Below are 26,441 nucleotides of genomic sequence, written 5' to 3' on the forward strand. Positions count from 1 at the left end.
AATTTGGTGAAAGAAATCCGAAAATGATCCCTTTTCAATTTGGATGATTGCACGCAGACTTAAGGGTGTATTCAATAGGGATTTTGAGGGATTTTAATTCTTTTAATGAATATAGGGGTATTCAATCATGATTTTAAGTGATTCTATGAAATTCAATGTATATTCAATTAAAATTTTAAGATAATTTATTAAAATCCTTAGAAATCCGGTGTATTCAATTAGGATTTTAAAGAAGTTTATAACATTTCAGGTGTATTCAATTAGAAATTGATTTTAAAGAATTTAATAAAGTTAGGGAATTAGAGAGATTTTATAATATATTTTAAGTATCCATAAATTTTATATCTCCACAAGAGATTTGAAGGGAATTATGAAATCTTTACAAATCAATTAAACTCTATAAAAATTTACGAATTTATAAATCTATTAAAATTCTTTAAATTCTCAATTGAAAACCCCCTTAATTTTAAAAAGCCGCCGGCCGTTTTTTTTTTTGAGAGAATTACAAAGCCGTTGTTTTACGACTCTGAATCATGATTTTTTTATTATAAAAAAATCAACTTTTTCGTTAAAATAAGGTTCACTCTACTAAAAAATTCAACATTTTCTTCGAAATTTTTGTTAGTGAGGATTTTAAGAATTCGTGAATTATAACTGTCGTGATCAAATTTTGTTAGGCACTATAAAAAATTTAAAATAATTTATAATCAGATGATAAACGGACACAATCCATGGATCTCCGTAATCATCGCAAAGAATACCAGAATTCCTGAAAAAAATGAAACGAGAGAAAAAAAATACAGGAGTAGGTAGGTGAGACAGAAATTGGTAGGTGAAGTGTAGTAAATTGACCCCAAAAGAAAAGTTGGAGCAGGAATAACTCACAAATTAAAAGTAGAAGAAGGAGAAGGAGAGAGAGAGAGAGTAGGGAGAGAGAAATGGAAGGAATATACGGAGCAGTGATGGAGGAGATATGGCGGTACACAGGGCTGTCACCGACGGCCTTCTTCACAATCGCCGGGATGATGGTCGTGGTTTACAGAATAGTTACTGGCATGTTTGTGGATCCCGAAGACTTCAACCAGCCTCCGGTGGCGGCCACCATCAACACCGTCGATCCTATTTCCAAATCCAATTTTGTGAATAAATACTTCAATTCCACGGGGGCGGCGAGAGGCTCGTCGGTACAAATGGGAGACATGACGGAGGAGCAGCTGAGAGAGTACGGCGGGTCTGACCCCAACAAGCCGCTGCTTATTGCCATCAGAGCTCAGATCTACGACGTCTCTTCCTCCAGGTACTTTTCCTGCTTCTTTTCCCTTCTTTGATTTTCCCATAATTGAAATTTTCAAGAAAAAAAACATTGCTATTCAAAACCGATTTTTACTTTTTTTTTCACTTTTTTTTGTTAATTTTTGTCCATTATGAGTTGGAGATGTTAAACCATGTAATTAAATTTAAAGATAAGAGCAAGCTTTAATCGATATGTCAATTATATGTGAATTGATATATGAGTTTTTATATGTCAAATTTTACATATAAGAAAAAATGTTGTCTAATAAATTTTAATTTTGGGATATGTTATCTATACACTTCATTTTACTTTTTCCACACCTCTTGATAATTTATATCGATTGATCTTCTTCAATTTATTCAATCTAACAGTCAAAAATTAAAAAGATACGTGAAAAGTAAAATGAGAGATGTGAATATTACATCCTTTAATTATTTTTTATGTGAGTTTTATTAATGCATTAATTATAAATCTTAAAATTTTATTTTAATTGATTTCTTTTAAAATGGATCATACAAATATTATTTAAAACAAAAAAAACGTATCGGTTGAAAAAAAGAAAAACATCTGACATTGTTACGTTAACTATCAAATTAACATTTGACATTTATCTCTTGACATATCATTTAGAGATGCTTTAATGTTCTTCAACTCATTCAATTTGGCGATTGAAAATTGAGACTTGAGAAAAAAAAATTGAGTGTGTACATAACATCACTCAAAAAAAATAAAAACAAAATAGTTATCGAACCTTTTTTTAGTAAAGTATGCAACTATACATATGTTACTATTATGCTGGTGAAAACATGTGCTTAATTTTGATGAAATTTCTTAACAGAATTAAAGTCAATGACCAATGCTATGCATGTTGTCAACAGAAAGTGATTTTTAAGAGAGATTTTTTAGTGTCGGCAGCACGACTTGGTATACTAAGTATAATAATGCAATTGGTATACTTGCTTGATGTCCAATTAATTGTTTTACGACACTTGTTGTATAATCCAATTAATTATTTTATGACACTTATTATATCGGACCATATTCCCGACTCATCGAAGGATTTCTCAATTTGTATACTCGCTTGATGTCCTCTGCGCTCCTCATTTTGTTTATATTGATTCTGCTTTGATTGACTCGAATTCTATGACGAAGGAAAGGGAAGGAGTGCACAAGGATAAAACGAAACGTGAAAATCACTTTCCTTTGTCAAACTCGGACAAATTTTATGGACTTCAAATTTGAGTTTCTAAAACTACAATTTGTTCAAAATTTAGCGGCCAAATTGGTTGCCCAAATTTCGGTGCAAATTAAAATCATAATTTGATGCATCTTACAATACAACATGCAATGCAGGAACTTCTACGGACCAGGTGGACCGTACGCCATGTTTGCTGGAAGGGAAGTTAGCAGAGCGCTGGCTCTTCTGTCTTTTAAACCCCAAGACATAAACGGCAACCTCGAAGGTCTCGGCCCTGATGAACTTGGCATATTACAGGACTGGGAAGAGAAGTTCATCGAAAAATATGACAAGGTCGGGCGGCTTGTAACAGAGCTGAGGATGAATTCTGATGAGTAAACCGAGGACGGTGGAGATGAAGCTCAACCGGAGGCAAATGGACAGGCACAACAGAACCAACCTTATGCAGTGGTCGTTGATACTTGTTGGATTATGTCCCGTTGAATCCCCAACATTGGGATGATGGATTGCTAGGGTTTCCTTCTTTTCCTAATCCTGTATGTGCATAGTATATGTATCACTTGTTAGTTATCCGATGCAGCAAAATGTCACCGAGAAATTATTGTAGTAGATGTTTACAGTGGAAATTCATGTTAGCGGTTATAGTTGCCATGATGTTTCCGGCAATCAAGTTAGGGTTTAGTTTATGAAATATGGAGTTTAACAGAAAGTATTGAGGCCTTGCCTCCAAATAAAAGACAACATAATGGACGCTTTCTTTTGTACAAACACAAGACATGGAACTTTCACGTTAATCAAGCCAAACGAATAAACGTAAGGTAGAAGACATGTACCTGATAGCACCCATTGCCTATATAGACGTCAAAATATTACTGGTTATGTCCGTCAAACTTTGGCTCATTCCGCTGACTAACTTCACTTCCAGTATTGTTCAGGCATCAATTGTTGAACGAAGGCACTGCAGTAGAAGAATCTGATGGCAATTCCCTGGGCCCTGTTGGCTTGTGCATGTAAACTCCACAATTCCTGCAATTCCAGAACTATCACAGATAGAATTTATCTAAACTAAGAATCACTTCAACTGTTGGTCATATGCTCTATCAATTTAATTTGTCTCCGCATTTGACAGTTTTCCGCCTTCACTCAATAAACTACAATTATCATCCACCTCCGCCATCTTTCAACTTCGGCTAAAATTCCCAAGCGTACAGAGTTTCCCCTCTCTATCTATATCACTGATCCACCAATCCTCACACAATTGTAATAACTTAACAAGCTACAACCAAATAAAAATGGGTACGAGCTAAAGATAAAACAGGAAGCAATTCAACAGCGAAGAGTAAAAATGAAAATAGGAGACAACATATCAAGCATAGATAGATCACACAACCACCTTAAAAGTTACACACTTGATCATCAGAAACTAACAAGAACTTTGGTTTTATCTGTACTAGTAGAAAAGCACTTTGGTTTATGCATACAAAGATACATCAGTAAAAAATTTCTATATACGATACAGAACCGCCATTGAAGCGTTCCAATAATTGTAATCTATCTACACGAACAAAGTACGTAATAGTTGAGAGGAACAAACAATAATGAATCAAGCATAGATAGATTATACAAATACTTTGAATCAGACATACTTTGTCCTCAAAAACCGGTAAGAACTTTGATTTTATTTGCACGTAACTGTGGTGATTTGAGCAAGAGGACATGTAAGTACAATTAGCAAAAGGTTAGCTAGGGACTTTGGTGGCTGGCTCCGACTGCTTCTCTGTATGTACTTTGGCTTTTCGAATGGATCTCATGGCTTCTTCAAATGATTTCTGAATGAAAAGGAAAAGCACGTCAGTGACACAATGTTGGAAAGATTCATTCGAAGTTATACGACCATCACAGGACATTCCTCAAGGAAGAAAGAAGGGATTTAGAATTCAGGATAGAAAAGAAAAAAAACCTTCCCACAGACATCTCTGGTCTCACCAAGACGAGGTCTAAAATCAAATCAGCCTAAAGTAGCTCAAACATGTCACTAAAAAAGGAGTCCTTCGATGCTTGACTGGAGCTCATATTAGAAAATTATATTCGTGCGTATCTCTAGTTTTACTTTTGGCATTTGTATTTTACATTACACAACAGTACATAAAAAGCACTCTAAATGACAATAATCAAACTTTCTTCAGTTTCTAGGAAGGAATCACATAGCTTTGCCCAAAGAAATCATCTAATAATTCCAAATATTTACAGCCTTAAGATAATTTTAGGCTCAATTTCTATAAACATACAAACGACAGATCCACCCACAGGATTATATAAGCAAAAATTAGTGAAAGCGTGAACTGAGAAACAAAAGTACAGTGTGAAGAGGGAAACTAAAGAGCAATGTACCTCATTATTATGCATCTTCCAGAAGGCATCCCAGCCCAAATTAACAACTGCCATGCCACCTAAGAAAGCCCTGCATAAAATTCATATACCAATGAACCATTTCCAAGGAGAGAATTTACCCAACATCCTACATTGATTATCCAAATTCCGAAAGGGGCACGCTAAATGTAATTCCATGTTCGCATCATCAGGTAAAATGTATGTTTTTTACAACATCGAATTAACTAGAATCGAAAACAGCAGGCCAAGTGAGCCAACATCTAACATTGAGCTTAATCCGTGAACATGAACGGAATCGGAAAAATGCAGCTAACCCTAACTTCCATAACAAGTCAGGTAATTGCAACATGTTCAGCAATTAAGCAATTAACAGTAACTGGAAAGCAAACCCAATTCCAAATGAATGTAAAAATCAACCAAGGAAATTTACAGACAAGTGAGATGAGAGAAAGTTTATCTTACCCTGCTACGGAGACATTGAGAAGGAAAGCGCGGGTCGTGACATATCGGAGTAAATTCTCAAAGGCGGAGGAAGCTCTGTTGGCGGCCCCAGAACCGCCACCTCCTCTTCTGTAACTGTAAGTATTACTTCTACTGTATCCATAACCGTAACTGCGAGTGTAGGTATTGTAATTGCTGTGGGGGCGGCGAGAGCTCTGGAAATTGTAGTCGGCGCGCTTGCGATCGTCGGTGAGGACCTGGTAGGCCTCGGATACCTGCTTGAATCGGACGGTGGCGCTGTCTCTCTCCGCCTTGGGGGAAGCGGAATGCTTGTCTGGGTGCAGCTTCACCGCCAGCTTCCTGAACGCTTCCTTGATTTCGGCTTTGCTCGCGTTCCTCGTCAGCCCCAATACCTTGTAGTGATCCATAATTTCGTTATTTGATAGATTATCTCGATCGAACGATCGTCTATTTCGTAATTAGGGTTTCAATTTTTTGATTGGAATTGGGAATTGGGAATTGGGAATTAGGAATTGAGGAGTTAGGGTTTATCAATGCGTTTTTGTCTTGGAGAATGAAGGGTTGGGTTATTCAACGTCGTGGCATCGCCATAGCCGCTTCCCTTTCTTCAAAGTTTTGCAGTTCGCAATTGATATTTCAGCTGAAAATACTACTTTCCCCATTATACCCTGCCGAACTTAGATAAAGGTTGAATTACTCATGTGACCCCCAAAATTGTATTCAGTTTTTTTTTTTTTAAGAGAACAACCGGTGGCAAGTTACGGTTATTTACACATTTTAAAAGCTGGAAAATACTCAAAGAAGCATTTCATCATTCCCTGGTCATAAGTTTGGCTTCCACACCAACGGTTTCGAACCCAAGACATCCAATTTTTAATTTGAAAGAAGCCTCGCAATCCGTCATTTACTATTAGACCACTGGCTCGTGGTTATTGTATTCATATTTCACATTTCCTTGTCTATATCAAGTAGCAATATCAATTAAATACACCAAGTAGTTAAAATTTTAGGAAAGATCCTTCCTAATCCACCTAGTCCGGAATCCGAGCTGTTGAAATTTGATTTAACAACTACAAATAAGGGGTCTTTTTAAAAGTGATAATAACTGTAGCCGTTTGATCAAATCTCAACTGTTCGGATTCCATACTAGGTGAATTAGGTGGAAAAGGATCCGGAGAGGATCTCTTTCCAAAATTTTAAAACATGATTTGGTGAAGAAAGTGAGTTATTATGCTTTGCACTCCCATGGACTGGTGTTGTAACACATCAATCCATATCTTTTCCCCCCTTTTTTTTTTTTTCTAAAGTGACAAATTGTTAATACCATATTTCTCTGCATTCATCAAATTATTGATGATAACTGCTTTAGAATTTATCGAGTTTATTTTTTTATCAATGGATTTCAGCTTATGCTTAACAAGTTATCGAATTCATAATGATAATGTATTGTGAAATTTTTATATTAAAAGTAAGAGGAAATTGTAGCAATGACTTTGTGAACACGAAATTTTCCTGAAACGAAAGAGACAAGAACAACGTGCACAAAATAATATTTGTATTTGATGATTTTGGGTTACAATCTCTCTATTTTGATCCTCTGATTCGATCTCTGTAAGGTGTTGATTTGTGGATGTTTGTCTGATCCAAGGGCCGTTGAGGCTTGATTTTGGATGAACTGTTAGAAGTTTCTTCAAGGGCCGTGGGCTTGATCTTGAGGATGAGTGTTTCTTCAAGGGCCGTTGAGGCTTGATCTTGAATAACGGTGATGAGCGAATCTTCAAGGGCTTTTGGGCTTCATCTTGAAGAACAGTGATGAATGGATCTTCAATGGCTTTTGGGCTTGATCTTGAAGGTGGATTTGATCCAAGGGCCGTCAGGGCTTGATCTTGAATTGGTGGATGATTGTTGATCCAAAGGGCCGTTGGGGCTTGATCTTAGGATGAACGATGAACGAAGAACGAAGAACGAAGTTGATCTTTTTTGTCAATTCCATCAAAACTTTCGTCAAAATGAATCACTTATCTCATATGTGAGGCTAGATAATGGGAAAATATAGAAAACCAAACGAGAAAATTGTAGCAATAATCATTTAACTTCAATCCAATTAGAGCAGTAGTCCTTCAATTTTAATCCAATTAGAATAATGGTCTCTCAACTTTAACTCAATTGTAACAATGATCTTTCCACCGTGACTCACTTTGACTAAAGTTATAACGGAGTTGACAAAAAGAACAATAACTATATGTTTTGATGAGTTTAAGAGACTAATGGTCACGAGTTTTTAGTTAATGAACTATTTATCTAATTGAATTCAAGTTAAGAGATGATTGCTATAATTTCCTCTAAAAAGCAAAACCTAACATTTCAAGATTTACCGACAAACAAAGGGACCAATGTATCAAGCTGTAACCATGAAAGTAACTTTTGCCAAAGTTTAGAACATAGGGGCCAAAGAGTTACAAGCCTCGAACTACGAGGGTGCAAACTGTAATTAAAATTTATTCAAAGGTCAAAAGGTAATCTTTCTTTTGATCAAAAGGTCAAAAGGTAATCTAATCAACGCAAAAGTGCAGGTCCCTCTTCTCCCCCAATCGACTCGGACCCGGTTAGCTCTCGTCATTTTTCACTTTCCCAGCGACGGAACAGAACCGAAGAGTCGGATTGTTCATCTCCTCCACCACCGACGAACCGGCGTACCCGGTATGAATCTTGTTTTCCGATTTGTGTTTATTTTTTTCATAAATTGTCTCCCTTTCGATTTCCATTTACCAGATTTTTACGGTAAAATCTTACTTCTTTAGTTTTTGTGGGTGTTATATTTGTTGATTTCATCTCTGAAACCGAGGCCTGAATCTCAAATTTTGTGCTCGAAATCCGATTATTCTCTGTGATGATTGATTTATGTGTCGAATTCGTCGAGTTTGTTACTCTTAGTTTCAATTTTAGCATTTGAATAGTAGTTGCTAATTGTACAAAGGGAAATGATTTTCACGAGATTTGGCGCAACGGAAATGTTGTTCCTTTGTGACCGAAATGTAACGGGTTCAAGTCGTGGAAACAGCCTTTTGCAAAGCAAGGTAAGGCTGCGTACGACAGATGTCTCCCCTCCCCGACCCTCCCAAAGCAGGAGCCTTGTTGGCTTGGCGTCGCCCATTTTACTCCATACAAAGGCCAGAAATGAACTTGATTGTGCGTGCACTGAGGAAAAGGGTGTGCGGAAATCACTTACCTCATAAATATTGTGAGCAGCGTTGCCCCCCAGAACATTTATCTCCCTCACACTGTGTTTGTTGGATACTTCTTAATAGAAGAGTTTTTGTGACTTGTTGACATATATATGGGATTGCAAATGTGGTCTGTTTAGCACATTCCTTGACTCAGATATTCTCTTTTTTTGGTTCTAATACTTACGGGTACTGGGTACAGATCATTTGTGTCACCGGAGAAAAAGATGAAGGGCCAAAGCAGCTATGCTCCACCTGCCTACGTTCCGTTGGGAATGTCGGATTCTGAATCAGCGATTGTGTTGTGCAGTGAAGACCCTCCCATGCAGCAAAGCAGCGGTGATGGGCCCAAACAATGGTCTTCTGGAATCTGCGCATGCTGTGACGATATGCAGAGCTGTACGCTATTTTTTGCCTTGTGACCTTGATTTATCAGGAGGAAAAATTAAGAAGGTGCATCTTGAGTAGGGAAAACAAAAAGTAGCTCGTTCTCAACTAACCCCATACAATACCATATGCTCAGCTCTTAGTTTTTATGCGTTAATGTACTCTGAGTACCTCTTCATTATGTGGAGGACCTCTTTTTAGTCTGAATTCGTGACTGGTATTCATTTTGTGTAGTTAGAAGCCATTGCAATATCTGAATTTTCAGCAGGTAACCGTGCCGAGATATGTTTTAAGATCAAACAGTAATATATTGTCCGATAAAACTTGACAAGAACTGTAGGAATCATTATAGGATTAGAATGACTTCAAGTTATGAAGTGTACATTAATAGAATGCCCCCTTGAATTTTTCATGGACAAAATTTGGATAAGATTATCAATAAGATCGATATATTACTAAGTACTTTAAATCTCATTTTAAAGACGTAATATCCAGTCTGGTGTGAGGTAAAGCATTGGCTGCTGGTATATACTCTTTGTTGTTAGTGGTGAATAAATAGATGATAATGTTCTTAAGACGTTAGAGGAGGTACATGGGCAGAGGATAATCTGACTTGTTTTATTTTTGTTTATCATGATAAGTCGCAAGTGCCTTCGCCCATGAGCGGTAGGTCTCGGGTTCGAGACTTGGGAGCAGCCTCTCCATAAATGGGGGTAAGGCTAGCCGACATTCACCTCTCCCAGACTCTGCGTAAAGCGGGAGCCTTGTGCACTGGGTACGACCTTTATCATGATAAGTCGCAACATTTGGTCGTTAGGTACCAACCGTTGCTATATATGTTCGTAACAGTAGGAGGAGTCTCATCCATCATGTCTCCAAATTATGACTTTCAAAACAATAACGACCATCTAATTGCTGATTTTTGTTTTACAGGTTGTGTAGGTTTGTTTTGTCCTTGCTTTCTGTTCGGAAAGAATGCAGAATTTCTGGGTTCTGGGACATTATTAGGATCATGCATGACTCATTTTATTTTGTGGGCACTGGTTAATACTGTCTGCTGCTTATTGACTGAGGGTCTGTTTTTGGGCATACCGGGATGCTTTGTTGCATGTTATGCTTGTGGCTACCGCAGTGCCCTAAGAACAAAGTATAATCTTCAGGTATAACATTGATTATCAATTTTCCATTCTTAAAGTCTGTTAACTGTTAAGAGTAGAAAAGTTTTAATTTTGTGTTTTTATTCTCTCGGTTCCTACTTGATTTTTGTTTTACTTTTTATCTGAGTTTCAATATGCTTTTGACGGTTTGAGAAATAGAAATGGTTACTAAAAATATGGTTGATTATTGTAGCCGTTGGGCCTGACATATTGGTTAAGTGCTTTGATACCATGTTAAAATTCGAGTATTCAACACAAAACCAAGTGGCAATTCATGCCTGTGCAGCACAATATGTAAGGCTTACCACTACAGGATAAAGGTCGTACCCAGTGCACAAGGCTCCCGCTTTACGCAGGGTCTGAGAGAGGTGAATGTCGGCTAGCCTTACCCCCATATATAGAGAGGCTGCTCCCAAGTCTCGAACCCGAGACCTACTGCTCATGGGCGAAGGCACTTGCCATCGCACCAAGTGCGACCTCTGATTCTTTGTTCGAGTCTCGTTTTATCGGACAATATATTACTGTTTGATCTTAAACCCGAGACCTACCGCTCATGGGCGAAGGCACTTACCACTACAGGATAAAAAAATAAAATAAATGGTTCTTCATTTCATTTGTCATGCAAGGCTTCGAGTTGCTGATGCGGGATTATATTATCATCAAAGGAAAGATGTAATTATCATTTGTGTGGTAAGGGAATGCGACTTTATATAGGGCTCCATGGCGGAACATAATTTTGAGTAATTTGATATAATATGCTTCGGGAAGGTCATGAACTACTCTGAAACTTTTTGTGTGACAACTGCTTAAGTTTATTTTGTTACTCCACTAGGGCTTATCAGATAATCTAAGGGTTTCTGTCAGAATAGTTGGAATGTCATGCTGTGGAGAAATAATTCTTGTCCATGAATTTTGTAGGAAGCGCCATGTGGAGACTTTGTCACTCATTTTTTCTGCCATCTGTGTGCCATTTGTCAAGAGTACCGGGAGATCCGTGAAAAGTCTGACTCCGGCCCTCCTGACCTGAGTCTGGCTGTAGTTACAGCCCCATCAGTCCAGACAATGGAACCAGGTCTCCAAATGTAAACCACTGTTTTAGTACTCCTGTAGGATCAGCATTTGGTTTAGGTTATACAACCTTCTTCCTGCCCTTAAATGGATAATATTATCGAAGCCTTCCACGGTTTGTTTTTATTTTTACTTAAGTTCTTTGGTCTCTACCAGGGTTGATTTTATTATGTTATCCGCACGATGTACTTTTCTTCCTTCTTTTATATGTGAAAATGGCCCTCTTCTACCTCATTTATGAGCATGATAGCATTTGCATCATTCTGTTGGTTGACTCCAGAAAGGTTAGTTGCTTCCAAGTTTGAAGTGATCACTGCGGGCTCTCTCGTGGATGCGGTTGCTACAGGTATTACTTCTTTATATCGATCCTGTAAAGTGCTATATCTCCATTCGTTTTTCGTTGTCTAATTCTTTGCTCGAGTGTCACTGTGGATTGGAACACAGCTAAACTTTGAACCGTACTGCCAGGTTACAACTTACACCATCTTTGTCTGCTGCTTTCATACCTCTTTGTTGTTCTCCGAGGATTCCCGTGTGAGGTTTCCTTCCTCAACTTAGCTTCAGTTGGAGAGATTACGAGCAACAACCGATGGCTTGTATTTTGCCGCATTTGCGGTTTACTTCACTTTCCTTGAGTGGGAAGTTTCGGTTGGCTTCGTGTTCGGGTTCGGAATAGGGTTTCAAATTTGGGATCAACTCTGTGTCGTTTCAATCCTGCCATCCCATCCCCATCCTCCTATCATTGCCATTTTGCTTTCAATCTTTTTGTCCCACGCATCAGTCTGATTGGATGTGTTCTTTCGTTTTCGTTTTGCTTTGCACTGGTGCTGCTTTTATTACCTTCTTGGACTGGACTAGTTTTGTCCTGGAGGATTCTCACCGGATCCTTTTTGTGAGGATCTTGGAGATCCTTTCTTTAATCACATCCGTTCATCGTACATCGTACATCGTGTGGTCAGAAATCACTGTAAATTTTTATATTTAAAATTGAATATAAACAATATCTGACAAAAACTGATCACACGATGTACGATGAACAGATGTGATTGGAGATCTGTCTCCTAGTTTTGGACCTAGATCATCGAACCCCTTGAACCAAACCACCCGATAGTAATTCAGTTTCTTCTCTCATTTTAACTCAAACCGAACTAAATTACACAGCTGAACGGTTGATTGGTTTGATCGTAGTTTGAGGTTAAATTTGATTCGAATTGAACCGTGTGTGCTCCTCGTAACAGTGAGAAATCTTCCACGCACGCATAAGCAACGTAGTGTAACACACCTCATGTATCTGTATGATTCTGTAGACAAATTTGAAGTGGCCGAAACGCGTAGTGGCTTCGGAGAATCCACTTTCTGCCCATTACACTATCTGCTATGCTTTTAGCTTCCAACTTTTGACGTGGTCGGTGATTCGCGGCTTTAGCAAGGACACTTCATTCTTTTGCCTTGCTACCCACACCTATGTACCCCATCTCCTACGTGAACACGTCATCGGTTTAGTTTTCAAGTATTTAGTAGATTTTATGTGTTGCTTCGACAATTTGTTTGTGTCGCAATAACGATTTGTGTGGCCTCGCCGTTTGCGATGATTTTATGTGAGGCACTGATGTACCATGTAGGGCTGGTTCGGTATGAGATACCGTACCAAAAACGGCATATTGAGTCCCAAACCGTTTATTTTCGGAATGAAAATCTGATAACCGATCCCAAACTAAAATTTCGATATTCCGAAGTTCGGGATTCCTAAATATTTTCGGTATTTCGAGATTTTCCGAAACCAAACCGAACCTGCATCAAAATTTAACATCCCAATTTGAAATCAAAGATTCATGGACCTCCCACTCCCCTGCCAGCCCACACGGCCACACCTCGTCCCAGATTCGTCGACCTCCCCACGCCCATCTCCATCCCTCTCATTCCTGGGTTTGTCTTTGCTGCCTTCGGGAGTCGGAGAGCTTTGCGACGTGCATCGAACGTAATCAGGTACCCATCCTCGTCGATGTGTGAGCTTTTCCATGTTTTGCCGAACGAAATCGCCATCGGAGGGCTACTCTGCTTTGCAGCGATGGCGCCGCTTCGTAGAATTCTGATGCCATGACATCGATGTGTGGTTGTTTCCAAATCCTAAATTCGTGAAGCTTTCTGGATCTGAAACAAGAAAAAAACAAAAAACAAAAAACAAAAAAGAGAGAAGCTACAGAGTTGGGCTTGCTTCCTTCTGTGCATTTGAGGGAGTCGGTGGAGGGAGAGAAGGGATAGAGGATGGCTGTCAGTGGGAGTGGGAAGATGGCAGACAATGATGCTATCAAGAAATAAAAAAAGAAGAAGAAATGAATGGTAAGTGAAGATGGCAGACAAGGGGAGAATAAAAAAAGAAAAAGGTGAAGAAGAAAGATATCTATTGGATAGAGGAACGGACCGAAAGCCAAAATATTTCGGGATTTCAGGAATACCGAAAAAATGATAGTTGAAAAATCAATCCCATATCGAATGCTTCGGTATTTTTCAGGACGGGATTACCAAATTTCGGGATGGTTTTGCTTTGGAATTTTTGATATTTATTTCCAGCCCTCCCATATGGCAAGCCCTTGTACTTGATTGTTCTTAGTGATGAAAAACTATCGCTTTTTGGAAAAAAAAAAAAAAAAAACTTTTTACATGATAAAAAAAAGTTTAAGTTATCAAATTTGTTCCACATTTTCCGGGTTAAACGGCCTTTACCATAAAATGCACATATATCCAATGTTTGAAAAATCAAAAAAATTATAAAAAAATATGACTCATATCGAAGAAAATCTTAAATTTCGAATAAAATCGATAGATTTTGTCGACTTATCGGTTTAAATATCGACAAAATTGCCATATGAGAAAATTTCCATCATTTTCATCGAAGACAATCAATATCAATATATTTATCGATATTTCCACAAATGTGCACATAGATAGTTCCTCCGATACCAATATTATAAACACCGCATACATCTCAATTTTTACGAATCAATTTATTTTAACCATTTAAATTTTATAATCGAAGTTGTGTAATTATTTAATTTTCATCTGAGGATCATTCATACAAAAAATCATTTGATTCAAAAACCATTTATATCTTCAAATATAAACAAATCAATTTTAATAGTTAAGCGAGAAAAGAATATGGACAAGATTGTCTGCCCCCTCAATTCCGGTGCCTTCCCGTGCCCTCTTGTTTGTGTGGTCACGATTAAGTCATGTTAACATTTTATATTACTATTCATTTTTATCTTATTATCTCTATAAAAAAAACAATATAAAATGTTGACATGGCTTAACCGTGATTACACAAAACAGAAGAACACAGGAGGGCACTAGAAGTGGGAGGGCACACAATCCTTGTCCAAAGAATATGACCCGCATAAAGCCACTTGATTCTTCCCTTTACTTTCAGAGTGATTAAACTTTCATTTCTTTCCAAAACTGACTCAATTATGTTAAAGAAAGGAGTATACTATCTGTGTACTTTCCATAAGTGGCAGGCTCAATTATATCGAAGAGAAAGGTTTATAATATATGAGTACAGATCCTCTTTGAATCTAAAAAAAGGGGGCCTAAGGATCAAATAATCTGAATCGTTGAAATTTGATTCAACGGTTACAAACAGGAGACCTCTCTAAAAGTTTTAATAATTGTAACCGTTGGATCAAATTTTAATGGTCCGGATTATTTAATCCTTATGCTTCCCTTTTTAGATCCGTAGAGGATCTGTACTCATTATATACAAGCCCTATATTCAATGGAATCTCCAGATTGAGCTTCAACGATCCAAACAGTTTATTTTTTCAAGTTGCACTTTGTAGGTCATCTTTGCAAAATATTAGTCAAATCGAAAATTTTTGAGACATCTAATTGAGTTCAAAGAAATTGACAACCACTATAATATAAGAAACATTGAAATTTTATTATGACAATCAAATGAGTAAATGGTTTCAGATTAAATTATTTTTTGTAAGAATAATCTATGAATGAAGACTTAAAAATAACTGTTTGGATCATTAAAGTTCGACGTATAATATGCCTCACAACTAGTCTCATTTTTTTAGCAAAAAATGATAATCTATTTGGATAAAGGCTCTGATATCCTATATATGGAAGAAAAGAGATCATATCCGGATCTCTTCCATCAAGATCATCGGATCAAGTGATCCGGATCTTTAAAATTTCATCTAATAATAAAAAATTATTATAACTTTTAAGAGATCAAAACAAATAAACCGTTGGATGAAATTTTAAAGATCTAGAGCATTTGATCTGATGATCTTGGTAGAAGATATCCGCGAAAGAAAAAGGCAAATAAAGATTGTCATAAACTTTTGGATTTTGGTTTTTGCCTGCCAATTAATAAGAACCTTTTTTGTGTGTGTGATTATTCAAGAATATCCTTAGAATTCGAAAAGTAAACTTTATGAATGCCACCAAATTATACACATTTCAAATTTTCCAAAAAAAATAATTATACACATTTCAATTTCACCTCTAAACTTTTAACCCCTGTCAGTGTTCTCTCGCTATTTTGTATGAAGTTATTTGTCATCAAATTTAGGGTTATTTTTGTCAATATTGTAGGGTACGAGTCTTTCAGTTTGGTTCAAATGTGCCCTTTCTTGTAAATCAAGTATCAAAAACTCCAAATGTTTACCAATTTTCTTTGTTAATAGAGTATTTCGTTGACGTATAAGGCCCTTAAAAATTGGTTGTGATGATACATATTGACGGTTAGGAAGACATTGACACAAATTAAAAAAATTTATCGGGTATCAAAACCAAATTTAAAATTTCGAGAGTAAAGTGGAATAAGATCAAAGTTCAGGGATCAATGTTTAACTTTTTTTTTTTTTTTTCTAAATTAAAATTTTAACTTCTAAAGTTCTAATATATAATTTCTCTCCTAATATATAATCTCTCTCTCCCACTCAATATAGAACAACTCATACACACAGAGAGGGAAGTGAGAGAGAGAGAGAGAGAGAGAGAGAAGCGAAGAGGAGAGAGAGAGGGAATGGGAATGGGAATGGGATTGCTGGGGAGCTCAACAATCCCATTGGGAGTGGGAATGGGAGGAGTAGTGGGCGAGCATTGCTGGGAATGGGGGAGAAAGTACTTGAAGTACGAACTCTGCAGCGTGAAGGACGGCATGTCGTTGGCGCTGGGTGTAATCAGCGTACTCAGTTGGGGTGTCGCTGAGGTTCCCCAAATCATCACCAACTACAAGGCCAAATCCAGTCAAGGCCTCTCTCTTGCTTTCTTGATCACTTGGATTATCGGGTAATATTCTAATAATCTACTCTAATTTACGGAAAATGGGTTTATGGTGTAGGATTTAAGAGTGGGAGTACAGTGCCCTAACCAACTAGCGTAACGCACATCTGTTTAATAGTTACGTCAATGTCATTCATATATTTCGAACATGAAAACTCGGTTGCATGCATAAATATTCTTGACCACTTGAGTTATAAGCGCTTTTGCCAAACTATACTATCCAATGCAATCTTGAAGTTCTTGAAGTTTATTTCTTTGGCCAAATGACAAACGTTCAATGTGTTTTTCTACAATTTTCGCCTTCGTACGTCCTTGCGCTTTTGATATTGATGTAAGATTAATTGCTTTGGAATAGTCCAAAGAGTATCTCACTCTCACCAATCCATTTGTTCTTGATGATTTTGTGTACTTTTTTGAATTTTTGAAATGTGTTGGATCATTCTTTTTGTTATCAAACCGGAATTTCAATTTGTGATTTGGACCTGTAACTAATTTTATATCAAATTATTTTGCAGGGACCTGTTTAACCTTTTTGGCTGCCTGTTAGAACCAGCTACTGTGAGTGTCGTTTACTGTTTCATTGTTTTCATAGCTTTCGAAACTTTGTTTAAAGTTTTTAGCTTTTATTTATTGTTTGCGAGTAAATGTATGATGTATGATTCGCAATGATTTTGTGTCAACTTTATGACCAAAGTGCATTTGCAGAGGAGACATGTCTCCAGTATTTGTTAGTACTTTGCGTCAGACATGTCTCCTTTAGTCTCTCAGTTCAAATCATCGTAATATAGAAAGCTAAGTTAACCCCTAATGTAAGAGTGTTAGTTTCGTTAATTGCTGATGGGAAGACCAATACTTGTGACATGGCTTCAAAGAAGACGACATTTTGTTTTCCTTCCCATTGTTGTCATTTGTGTAGGAAGTATGCTTATAGTATAGATTACTTGTGGCGTTGTGTAATGCACGCTTATTTGAAAAATTATTGGTGACTAACTGCCTTTGTATACGTTCTTATGCAGCTTCCAACACAGTACTACACAGCAATTGTAAGAATGTTGAATCAAGCTGCACTTTGATATCTAAACAACATAGGTTTTTTTATTTAAATTTACTTCATGTCATTAACAAATAAGTTGATGCAATCTTTCTCTGTTTTCTTGGTATGCAGTTGTATTTAACAACCACATTGGTTCTTTCTGTACAGACCATATACTATGGTTACGTATATCCTCGTCTTAATAATTTGAGACAGAAAAAGGTTAGATTCTATGTCCTCGTCTCCTCTTATATAATGTGCATGCTCTTTACTCTTTTGACACTCATGCATGTTTTCTTTCAAGTTTATAACTTAGGGATTAGAGAGATATTCAAGTTCGTCTCAGAGAGACTTGAATATCTCCTAGTCCCTGAAGTATAAAACAGTATCATATAACTGGAGCACTTAATTTACTTATAACCGTTACATTTGCTTATTGAACTACTTTCTGCTTTAGGTTTCTTTTTTCCTTTTTACAGTCATACATAGAGTATGCGTAATGCTTATATCAAAAAGCAAGTGAATACTGCTAATGCACTTATCTGTAATTTAGGGTTCCAAGACTAATCCGGCTGAGGTTCCAGGAAAAGCTAGTGGCAGGGTTAATGTGATTGACACCCCCTCTGCAGGAAATGAATGGACTTCACCCATTCTTTGTCCCAATATTTCTCCTGGACGAGAATCATACTACATGTAATTGATTTTTCCATTCACATTGACAAATTATTATCAATTATTCTCTTACAGTCTTGCTTTTTATAATTTAACTGATGAAGAATTCGATTGGATCACCAAAGTTCTATATGCATTTTCTCAAGTGTGTAATTTGTTAAATTTCAGCCAAAACATGGTTCTGCCTAAAAATGCAGATACCAGCCGTTGACAGAAAAATTACTGTTGTGGATTGTCACAGATCTAATAAGTTTCTCTGATTGGGTCATCTAGGCTATTTTAATTTGCGCATTCAATAACTCGTGTATGCCTTTTGACTGCTTGTGCTCGAGACTTGGAGATATTCAAGCCTCTCTGATTTTTATCATAGAGCTTTTGATCAGTTGCTCACCCTTGCTACATATGTAAGCTTGAAATTGTGAAACAAAATGTTGCTAGCTGAAATAGTTGGTAACATTTTTACAGAACGTCTGAAACTATAATCAGATGGTTTCTGACAGAATTTTAATCTGCACAGTGCAGTGATCTATCTAATTTTCATTGTTGACAATCGTGATCATGTAATTGGATATCTGTTTTCTTGGAAATTCATCAGATCGGCAAGATCTTTATCAAGGAGTCACACCCCTTCAGAAGGATTTCATGCAGCACAAAGAAAAATTCTTCCATTTAATCGTAATCGAAATCCAAATGAAGAGCCCTTGCTTGGTGCACTTGCATCTACACAGTCTGCACCATCTAATAATGTCAAGACTACGCTGTGTGTGGTGAGCTCTACATTGCTGATTGTATAATTATATTCTGTTGTTCTAGCATTTGATCTTCCGATGTAAACTTTTGTCTCTTCTACTTTAGGTCTCGCTGATGACCCTCTTTTGCACTTTTAATCAACGATCAGTTGATTTAATTGTTGACAATCCAAATCGAGGAGTAGTGATGCAAGTAGGAAGAAGGCTGTTGCAGGTAGTTGACATTCCAAAGTATTAGTTTACTTCACTTTTATTACTCTTAAGATTTTATATATAAAACTGGTTAGGCAGCAGTATTATTGTTGCACAGACCAGTAGTGTTTACCGTTAACCAGTTTTCGCTTTCAGTTGCCTCTTAACTTTTAAGCTATTGGATAAGTGGCCTATTAGTTGAAATGTTGGGTAAAAGAGTTGGAATATCTTTTATCATCATTATCCGATTATCATCATCATTATTGTTCTCAACTTTTGAGTTTGTTCTTTTCTGGTGAAACGCTATTTGAATTTCAGGTAAATAGTGGGCTGTTGCGAGAAATGGGTACTAAACATAGCAGTGGGATAGGAAGTTTCCTTGGTTGGGGAATGGCAGTTATTTACATTGGTGGACGGTTTCCCCAAATTTACTTAAATGTGAGTAGTACCCTTCGAAGTAGTCAACTTCTTTCGTGAGTAGTACCCTTTATTATAGAATATGGGCATTCACCTTCTGTCTCAGTTGTCTGAGCAATGTTAACTTCTGATTCTTGATCAATTTTTTTGCAGATCCGCAAGGGGAATGTTGACGTAAGCATTTTCACCTTCATTGTTGTAGTTAATAATGGATGGAAAAAGAGAGTTAATCTATGTTTATGTTAGGCATAAGCTCAAGTTTAGGGGTTATTTGTATTTTGTTTTAGTTTTTATCAGAATTAGGACTTTGTGGGTTAATTTGTTATGTGAATTTTGTAAAACTAATATACTTTAAGGTCTAATTATACTCTAGCAAGAGGACCCTCTTTGTCGACAAATATATATTTAATACCAAATATAACCTTATTGTTGAAATGAGTATCATTGAGAGAGAATTTTTCTGTATAATATGCAGGGGCTTAATCCTTTTATGTTCATCTTTGCTGTTGTTGGAAATGCAGCTTACGTCGCAAGGTGAATATTGCTTAAACTTTCATGGTTCTTTTACTACTGTTTGGCCTTTTGATTTACAGCCATTTACTTTAGCGTATGTTTGAAAGTAAATGGCGTATTTTCTTACCACGATGTGGGATGTTTCGAGTGTTAATTTTATCTGTTTCACCAATGGTCGTGGTTCTTTGTTGTCTAGCATTTTGGTGAACAGCATGGAGTGGTCGAAAATCAGTCCGAATCTTGCGTGGCTGGTGGATGCTGGAGGATGCATGCTTCTGGATATTTTTGTATCCTTTTTATATCGTCACTATTTCATATGTTTCTTCAAACATAGCATACTTGGTTACTTTGTTAAATAGTACAAGCGCATTCACATACTGGAAAGATTTGTTATTGTAGTTTCCTTCGAACATTGAACTTTTTTCTTGCAGAACAAGCAATATCTTGAACAATCTGAAATTCTTGTACCTTAATGTAGTTTAGATACTACTTCAATTCTTCCAATACTGGAGACACAGAAATGTAGGGGGTAAGGATAGACACTCCAATGCAGCCTAGTGAAGGAATCACATAAAAAACTTCAAGGTATGCATCTCTCTCGCTCTCTCTTTCGTCATGTTGGCGTGGCTTCTTGGCTTTAAGATGTTCTGTCGTGGCATATGGTATTGTCAGTTTCGAGTTGCATCATTTCGCTTAAACTTTGTTGGGTTCGTGATGTGTAGAGAATGGTAAAAACCGTAAAATGAAGATTTTATTTTCCTCTCGAAACATCGGTCATTAGCTGTCAACTTTGATGTTCTCCAAATCATTCTGTTGTGCTACATAGTTCTTGTAGTAGCAGACACAGATTTGAACCTGAGATTCATAAAATCTTGAACCTGACATTCTCTAATGCTATAATCTAATTTACTTCACTTTCTCTGAATCAGGATTCAGAATTTTCCAGGGAGCCATGTACGTGAATGAATCTTCGTCGCTACCTTTTCGGGATTTCTTCCAATCCGATCTGATCCCGTCCAGTTTCGTCGATTCTGCATCCTTACATTGGCAGACGAGATCGGTGTCTGCAATTTTCAGCTGTTACATTCAGAATTGTTTTTGTTGCTACTTATCCTTACTTCGCCCCCAGCTATAGCTGTTGACAGTGTTATTTTTCAATTTTCCAGTTTTGCCTTACTGGGAATTGACAACAAAGAACATCTTTTTTTCTTTAAAAAAAAAAATAAACTACAAAATTTTCGTACTTTGTAAATCAGGATTTAACGCTTATTAAGCGCAGAGGAGAGGCACATTGTTGTAGTCAACTTGGTCCGAGCATCAGGGTTTAACGCTTGGTGTAAATTTCAGCAACATGTTGTCGAACACCCTTTATCACTTCCGGCATGTTTTCAACTACCCAAGTGAACCCGCACAATTATATGAGACATCCACCATATTTATTGAGAAACAAACTTCACACCCGACGCTTTGGCCTCTCTTTACCTTCATCTCGTGTTTGGGATCACAAGCTCCCTTGAATCTCCACCCATCCACCATTTTTTTTATCAGCGGATGGGTCAATTCGAACTTGAGACATCTTCCAACATTGAAAAAAGAAGTACCGCTAGACCAATAATTTTGATGCCCTGGACCGAAGCCAATGGTGGAAACTAGAGGAAGACCAAAAGACCAGATAATTGCATTAAAATGACTTTTCAATACACACTTAAAAAGACTAATACATTTACACAAAAGGGTGATGCTCTGGACACAATGGAATACTTCAGTCCACTGGCACCTTAGCATTCGAAAATATTCCAGGCAACCTTGAATCTATCTCTTTACAAAGGAATGGTAATAAATACAGCAAAATATTCTTTAACAAAAATTCGTCAGGAGTCGAGAAATCAATGATTTTTTCGATCCCCTACTGTTACTAGGGAGCTGTATGCAAACATATCCATATAATTTTTAAATCCTGAGGTCCGCCACCAACAGACTTAACCCTAAAAGCTCAGAAATTTTGTGAAAAACGATGCTCACCTGCGCAGAATCCGTGAAGCAGTCCCAAAATAGTTTCCAGAGCAAGGAACAGTGCAAACATCACATTCTGTTCCAACGTATATCTCCGTCCTTTTACACGAATATTCTGTTCCAACTTCCAAGCAATAGACTCCAGATGATTATCACATTGGACAATCGACATCATGTATAAAAAAACTTCTTACAAAATTTCATGTCATTGCAGCCAGGAACGGTTTATGATCCAGATGACAAGGTATCACTCCTAATGCAGTGGCCCTTGAAAAAATGTCTTACCCCGATGTATCAATTTCCTTCCCAGAATCATCCTCATTTATGTTTCTCCTCAACCTTCTTAGCCATATATCATAGTCCATGGGATATGGTGTCCCACATAGACTATCAACATAATCGGCAAACGCTTTCAAAACGGTTGAGGCCTCACCTAACTTCTGCTGAATTAATCTCCTGGACCAATAAGTCTCTCTCCACTGCAGTGCCCCCTCAACCGAATCAAGATCAGGTAAAACCCCACCACAGGAAATATAAAGCATGTAAACAAGGCTCTCTGCATCTGAAGCTGAGCATAGCTTTCCCTCCTGGAGAGCATAAGTTGAAGAGAAATGAAGGTTCATTGAAGGGCGGTCCCTATCATCAAGAATAGCACGTCCCCAACCAATAAGAACAAAATAAGGTTGCTTCTCGGCAGACCTGACACAAATCACATTCTCAGGCCTGATGTCTCCATGGCGAATTCCTGCAGAAGTAGCAGTTGAAAGTGCAGATAAGCAATCATGGCAACACCTGATCGCGTCCTCCATACCAAATCTGGCCTCGCTTATCATATGAGCCACTGTTTCGCCAACTGGGCTGGTCACAAGAATCGGGGTGCCACACCAGGGGTGATCACAGTTTCCACCCGAGCTGGGTTTCTGACACTGACCAGGGTGAATAATCCTGCCAGAAGCACTTAACTGAGGTAGATACTTGCTAGATAGACCTTTCTGTTTCATAATAGTCAATATTTTCGTCTGCCTCTGAACTTGATACCACAGATTCATATCCTCCCATGCAGGCTCCAGCTGGGAAGGATGAGAACCAACATATAGAAAGAAACTTTTCTGAGGTTCTTCAACGGGAGATGCAATGTAATATGGATGTTCATTATTATTCAAGACTTGACTGATATGGTAACCCTTTTGCCAGTTAGAATCCTCCAACCATAATACAGATCCTACTTCTAGCTTCATTAACTGTTCGGTCTCAATTTTTGCAGAATCATCCTGAACTTCAACAATTTCAGGGGACACACTACGCTGCTGGAACCGATAAAGACCATTTCCATTCGCCCGGGAATTCCCCAACTGCCTCTCAGTCCTTCTTGCTTGGAGGCGAGGACCATGATCAGCAGCTAAATCCTCTACCGAGTGCTTGGGAAATCCAGCAAATTGCACGATACAATGGAAGGTAGCAAAAAGTACCTGTAAGGCACCAACGTCTCCCCAGTTGGCATTTCCAACCTTGTTCCAGATCCTATCAATTGACGAGACTGCAATCCTAGAATGATTTGTAATCCATTCAGCAGCACATTCGTAAACATTATTGGCATCAAACACCATCTTATTTACATCTCCTTCAACCTTTACTACTCCGCCATACTGAGAATCAACAAGAAGAATAAACACAGAGTTTGAACTCTGAGAGTAGTTCATTCTGCTCAAGCTTCTTGATAATAGTACACGAATAGCATAGAAAAGGGCCTCGCCTAAAACAGATAGAGAAAGCTGCCCGTCACTATCCATGGAAAAGTTTCTGATATCAGGCCTTAAAAGAGACAGTTCAAGAATATGATCCCACCTCCCACGGGGATGTCTAGGGTTTGTAAGCAATAAACCAGTAGCGCAAAGACCTCCAAGCTTACCATCCGCAACTGCCTTCTCAGCCTGGTAGAATTTTAAGTTTTCATTGTATAGACAAGCAACAGAAAAAGGCATGGGTCCATCCTGATTCCAGAATGCTTCCCACAATCCCTTCGCACCAGCATGTAAAAAATCTTCAATGGCAAGATAAGCAGTTGCTTCAACAGCATCAGATGTTGAAGCATAAACGGAATTGGGCATCCTAATCACCTGCTGAAATGAAATCCCTTCCAATGCATAGTCAAACTTTTGAAGTTCTATCATCTCAAAAGGCACATCAAAGGCCGGTTTCTTTGGTTCTGATTCACTGGATATAGATTCAAACCAGTCTTCCAGTTGTGCAGTAAGCATGCCACTGTCTACAAATCTATGAAGAAACTCCTTGCAGTTACGAGACCTACTGCCAGATGATGCACTAGACCTCTTTGTCCCAGACCCAACGGATTCCTGGTCTGGGGACACACCTGCCAAATAAAGTATAATAATGTTGATCAGCTAAATGGGATTCCAAACAAGAATATGCACATGAATCTACATGTGTGTTTGTGTACTATTTCTTCACAAGGGCATCCACACAGTTGATATATACCAATAAACTGACACAATTGTTACTGATCGACTTTAAAAAATGATAGAAAAGCTGTGCAGTTATCAAAATTTGGCAATCCGTGCTTCTCTACCTTTTTCTATCACTTTTATAAGAATCACAAAAGCTTTATTAATGATGAGCGGAGAACAATAGAAATAAAATTGAACATAAATCCAACAAATAAAAAACTAATAAGAGTTTTTGTAGACTATTAAAATCCGTGTTTGCACTCCATAGCTTTTTCTGGTCAAATGCTGTACCTTATATATATTATTCTTTGTTTCAGTTTTTCATTCTTGGTCATCCTTATATGATATACGTAATGCATTCCCTCATGGTTGTGATTCCTTGGGCCCTACTCTCACACCACTCTCCTAATTTTTATCCTTGCTTCCTTTATCGAGTATGCTGTATTTCATTTTCCACCTAGTTTTACATTTAATCTTCTTCCACTATTCAATCCCCAAGTTCCACCAAAAGCAATACCTTTCCTCACTTAGCCATGTCCTCCTCCTCCAACATCATACTTGCATGGTTCCAAATCTGCCAAACAAATAATTGTCTCTCTATTATGCATCTAAGCTATTGGCTCTTTTGCAACCAATTGCGGCGACAATAAGGTGCCACGTACATCCCATCCACGTATTCATTTGGATCATTTTTTTCCATAACAAATTAGATACAATATGAACCAATTGTTTAAACAAGAGAATCATAAACATGATCACCACTAATTCAGATTAGAAGACACCAATCAAATGATCAAACATGCGAATTCATTAATCTAAACATTTCACATGAAAAAAATTCTCATCACCCATTTGTGCCCCTTCACCCATCCAATATACTCCACAAAAAAATTAGAGATACGGAAAATTTTAGAAAAATACAATCTTGAAATGGAAACCATACTAGTCCCTACTGGCAGCGCCGTCGTAATTCCACCAACTTCTAGAGCAGTGCAGTTGCAACAATGACAATGTGAACCCATCACCCAATGCCTTTAGGCATTCAATTTATATCATAAATTTTACAGTCACAGAATTAGGGTCATTGTGCAATGAAACCCATAACTTATCCACCAAACACTCAGCTGGGCACATTAATTTTACTTCCTTTAGGGGAACAAGCTCTTGAATTCACTTTAAAAATACAAACTTGAGCTCTTGAATTTAATCAAAATTCAAAATTGAGCACAAAAAACACTGAATTAATAAGAAAATCTAACACACAAAACCTAGAGTTGACAAAGAGGCAACGAAACAGTCAAATTTGACGAGTACAGAGAGAAAGTGGGGGAGATGAAAGGCTGACCTTCCATTGCGGTTTGGGCTAACAGTCCAATCCAACGCAAACCCGTCCAACGCAGTCCGGTCCAACGCAACAGCTCATTCATCAACCATGTCTGCGCCTCCACCTACTCCTTCTACACCTCCGCCGATCAATCGCACGCTGCGGTAATTTTCTCTGTTATTTTCTTTATTTTTTGGTTTTATTTTTTTATCGGGTATCCGAATATAAGGGGTTTGCTTTTTGGGATTTTTTTTTAGTTTGGAGAATGTCTTCTTTTCGCCGGCCGAGCCGAGTCTCCGATTATTCGAACCCTCCGGGCCCGCACCATATACATGTATTTTATTTTATTTTATTTTATTTTTAATTTTGCCGTTTTAACGGGTTGGAGAAGAATATTTTTATATTTTTCGATTTTATTTTCATATCGCCCGGCTACGGCAGGGATTGAAACAAAAATCCGGTGAGAATATTGTACACGAAAAAGTTACACGACCTTGTATATGCTCATAAGTAATTTATAAATATATATATATATATGTATATTAGATCAGTCATCGAAGAAATTTGAACTCAAGCCGTTATGCAAA

The 26,441-nt window shown here is 37.6% G+C and overlaps 5 protein-coding genes across 9 annotated transcripts; 3 read left to right on the forward strand and 2 right to left on the reverse strand.

Annotated features, from left to right (window-relative positions):
- Positions 1-484: 484 nt before the first annotated feature.
- On the forward strand, positions 485-3,242 carry LOC103449376 (probable steroid-binding protein 3). The gene is made up of 2 exons (XM_008388696.4): positions 485-1,297; positions 2,648-3,242. The coding sequence occupies exons 1-2, from the start codon at positions 939-941 to the stop codon at positions 2,868-2,870; spliced, it is 582 nt and encodes a 193-aa protein (XP_008386918.2). The 5' UTR covers positions 485-938; the 3' UTR covers positions 2,871-3,242.
- Positions 2,470-5,992, reverse strand: LOC103449377 (chaperone protein dnaJ 72-like). 2 transcript variants are annotated; one of them, XR_003767463.2, is made up of 5 exons: positions 5,346-5,992; positions 4,884-4,953; positions 4,139-4,321; positions 3,326-3,518; positions 2,470-3,026 (listed from the first exon to the last, which is right to left on the reverse strand). XR_003767463.2 is itself a non-coding variant. In XM_070809345.1 (3 exons), the coding sequence occupies exons 1-3, from the start codon at positions 5,750-5,752 to the stop codon at positions 4,232-4,234; spliced, it is 567 nt and encodes a 188-aa protein (XP_070665446.1). In that variant the 5' UTR covers positions 5,753-5,992; the 3' UTR covers positions 3,917-4,231. The 2 variants fall into 2 exon arrangements, 1 of the variants encoding a protein (XP_070665446.1); XM_070809345.1 differs by lacking the exons at positions 2,470-3,026; positions 3,326-3,518 and having other exon boundaries at positions 3,917-4,321.
- A 1,840-nt stretch (positions 5,993-7,832) lies between these two features.
- On the forward strand, positions 7,833-11,415 carry LOC103449378 (protein PLANT CADMIUM RESISTANCE 10). The gene is made up of 4 exons (XM_070809321.1): positions 7,833-8,045; positions 8,772-8,968; positions 9,890-10,116; positions 11,032-11,415. The coding sequence occupies exons 2-4, from the start codon at positions 8,797-8,799 to the stop codon at positions 11,197-11,199; spliced, it is 567 nt and encodes a 188-aa protein (XP_070665422.1). The 5' UTR covers positions 7,833-8,045; positions 8,772-8,796; the 3' UTR covers positions 11,200-11,415.
- A 4,730-nt stretch (positions 11,416-16,145) lies between these two features.
- Positions 16,146-21,304, forward strand: LOC103449379 (vacuolar histidine transporter YPQ3-like). 2 transcript variants are annotated; one of them, XM_008388700.3, is made up of 13 exons: positions 16,146-16,482; positions 16,992-17,034; positions 17,493-17,519; positions 17,642-17,731; positions 18,063-18,202; positions 18,777-18,948; positions 19,037-19,144; positions 19,441-19,560; positions 19,693-19,713; positions 20,015-20,073; positions 20,249-20,339; positions 20,536-20,637; positions 20,982-21,304. In XM_008388700.3, exons 1-12 carry the CDS (start codon positions 16,217-16,219, stop codon positions 20,608-20,610), a joined length of 1,212 nt encoding a protein of 403 aa, XP_008386922.2. In that variant the 5' UTR covers positions 16,146-16,216; the 3' UTR covers positions 20,611-20,637; positions 20,982-21,304. The 2 variants fall into 2 exon arrangements, with proteins under 2 accessions (XP_008386922.2, XP_070665742.1); XM_070809641.1 differs by having other exon boundaries at positions 16,179-16,482; positions 17,678-17,731.
- Positions 20,786-26,166, reverse strand: LOC103449380 (uncharacterized). Of its 3 annotated transcripts, XR_011573983.1 has the most exons (3): positions 25,876-26,091; positions 22,075-24,436; positions 20,786-21,701 (listed from the first exon to the last, which is right to left on the reverse strand). XR_011573983.1 is itself a non-coding variant. In XM_008388701.4 (2 exons), the coding sequence occupies exons 1-2, from the start codon at positions 25,955-25,957 to the stop codon at positions 22,347-22,349; spliced, it is 2,172 nt and encodes a 723-aa protein (XP_008386923.3). In that variant the 5' UTR covers positions 25,958-26,166; the 3' UTR covers positions 21,729-22,346. The 3 variants fall into 3 exon arrangements, 2 of the variants coding, with proteins under 2 accessions (XP_008386923.3, XP_070665741.1); XM_008388701.4 differs by lacking the exon at positions 20,786-21,701 and having other exon boundaries at positions 21,729-24,436; positions 25,876-26,166; XM_070809640.1 differs by lacking the exons at positions 20,786-21,701; positions 25,876-26,091 and adding an exon at positions 25,048-25,072 and having other exon boundaries at positions 21,729-24,436.
- Between the last annotated feature and the right edge of the window lie 275 nt (positions 26,167-26,441).

Source organism: Malus domestica, chromosome 12 (assembly GCF_042453785.1).
Source record: "Malus domestica chromosome 12, GDT2T_hap1".
NCBI classification, from domain to species: domain Eukaryota; kingdom Viridiplantae; phylum Streptophyta; class Magnoliopsida; order Rosales; family Rosaceae; genus Malus; species Malus domestica.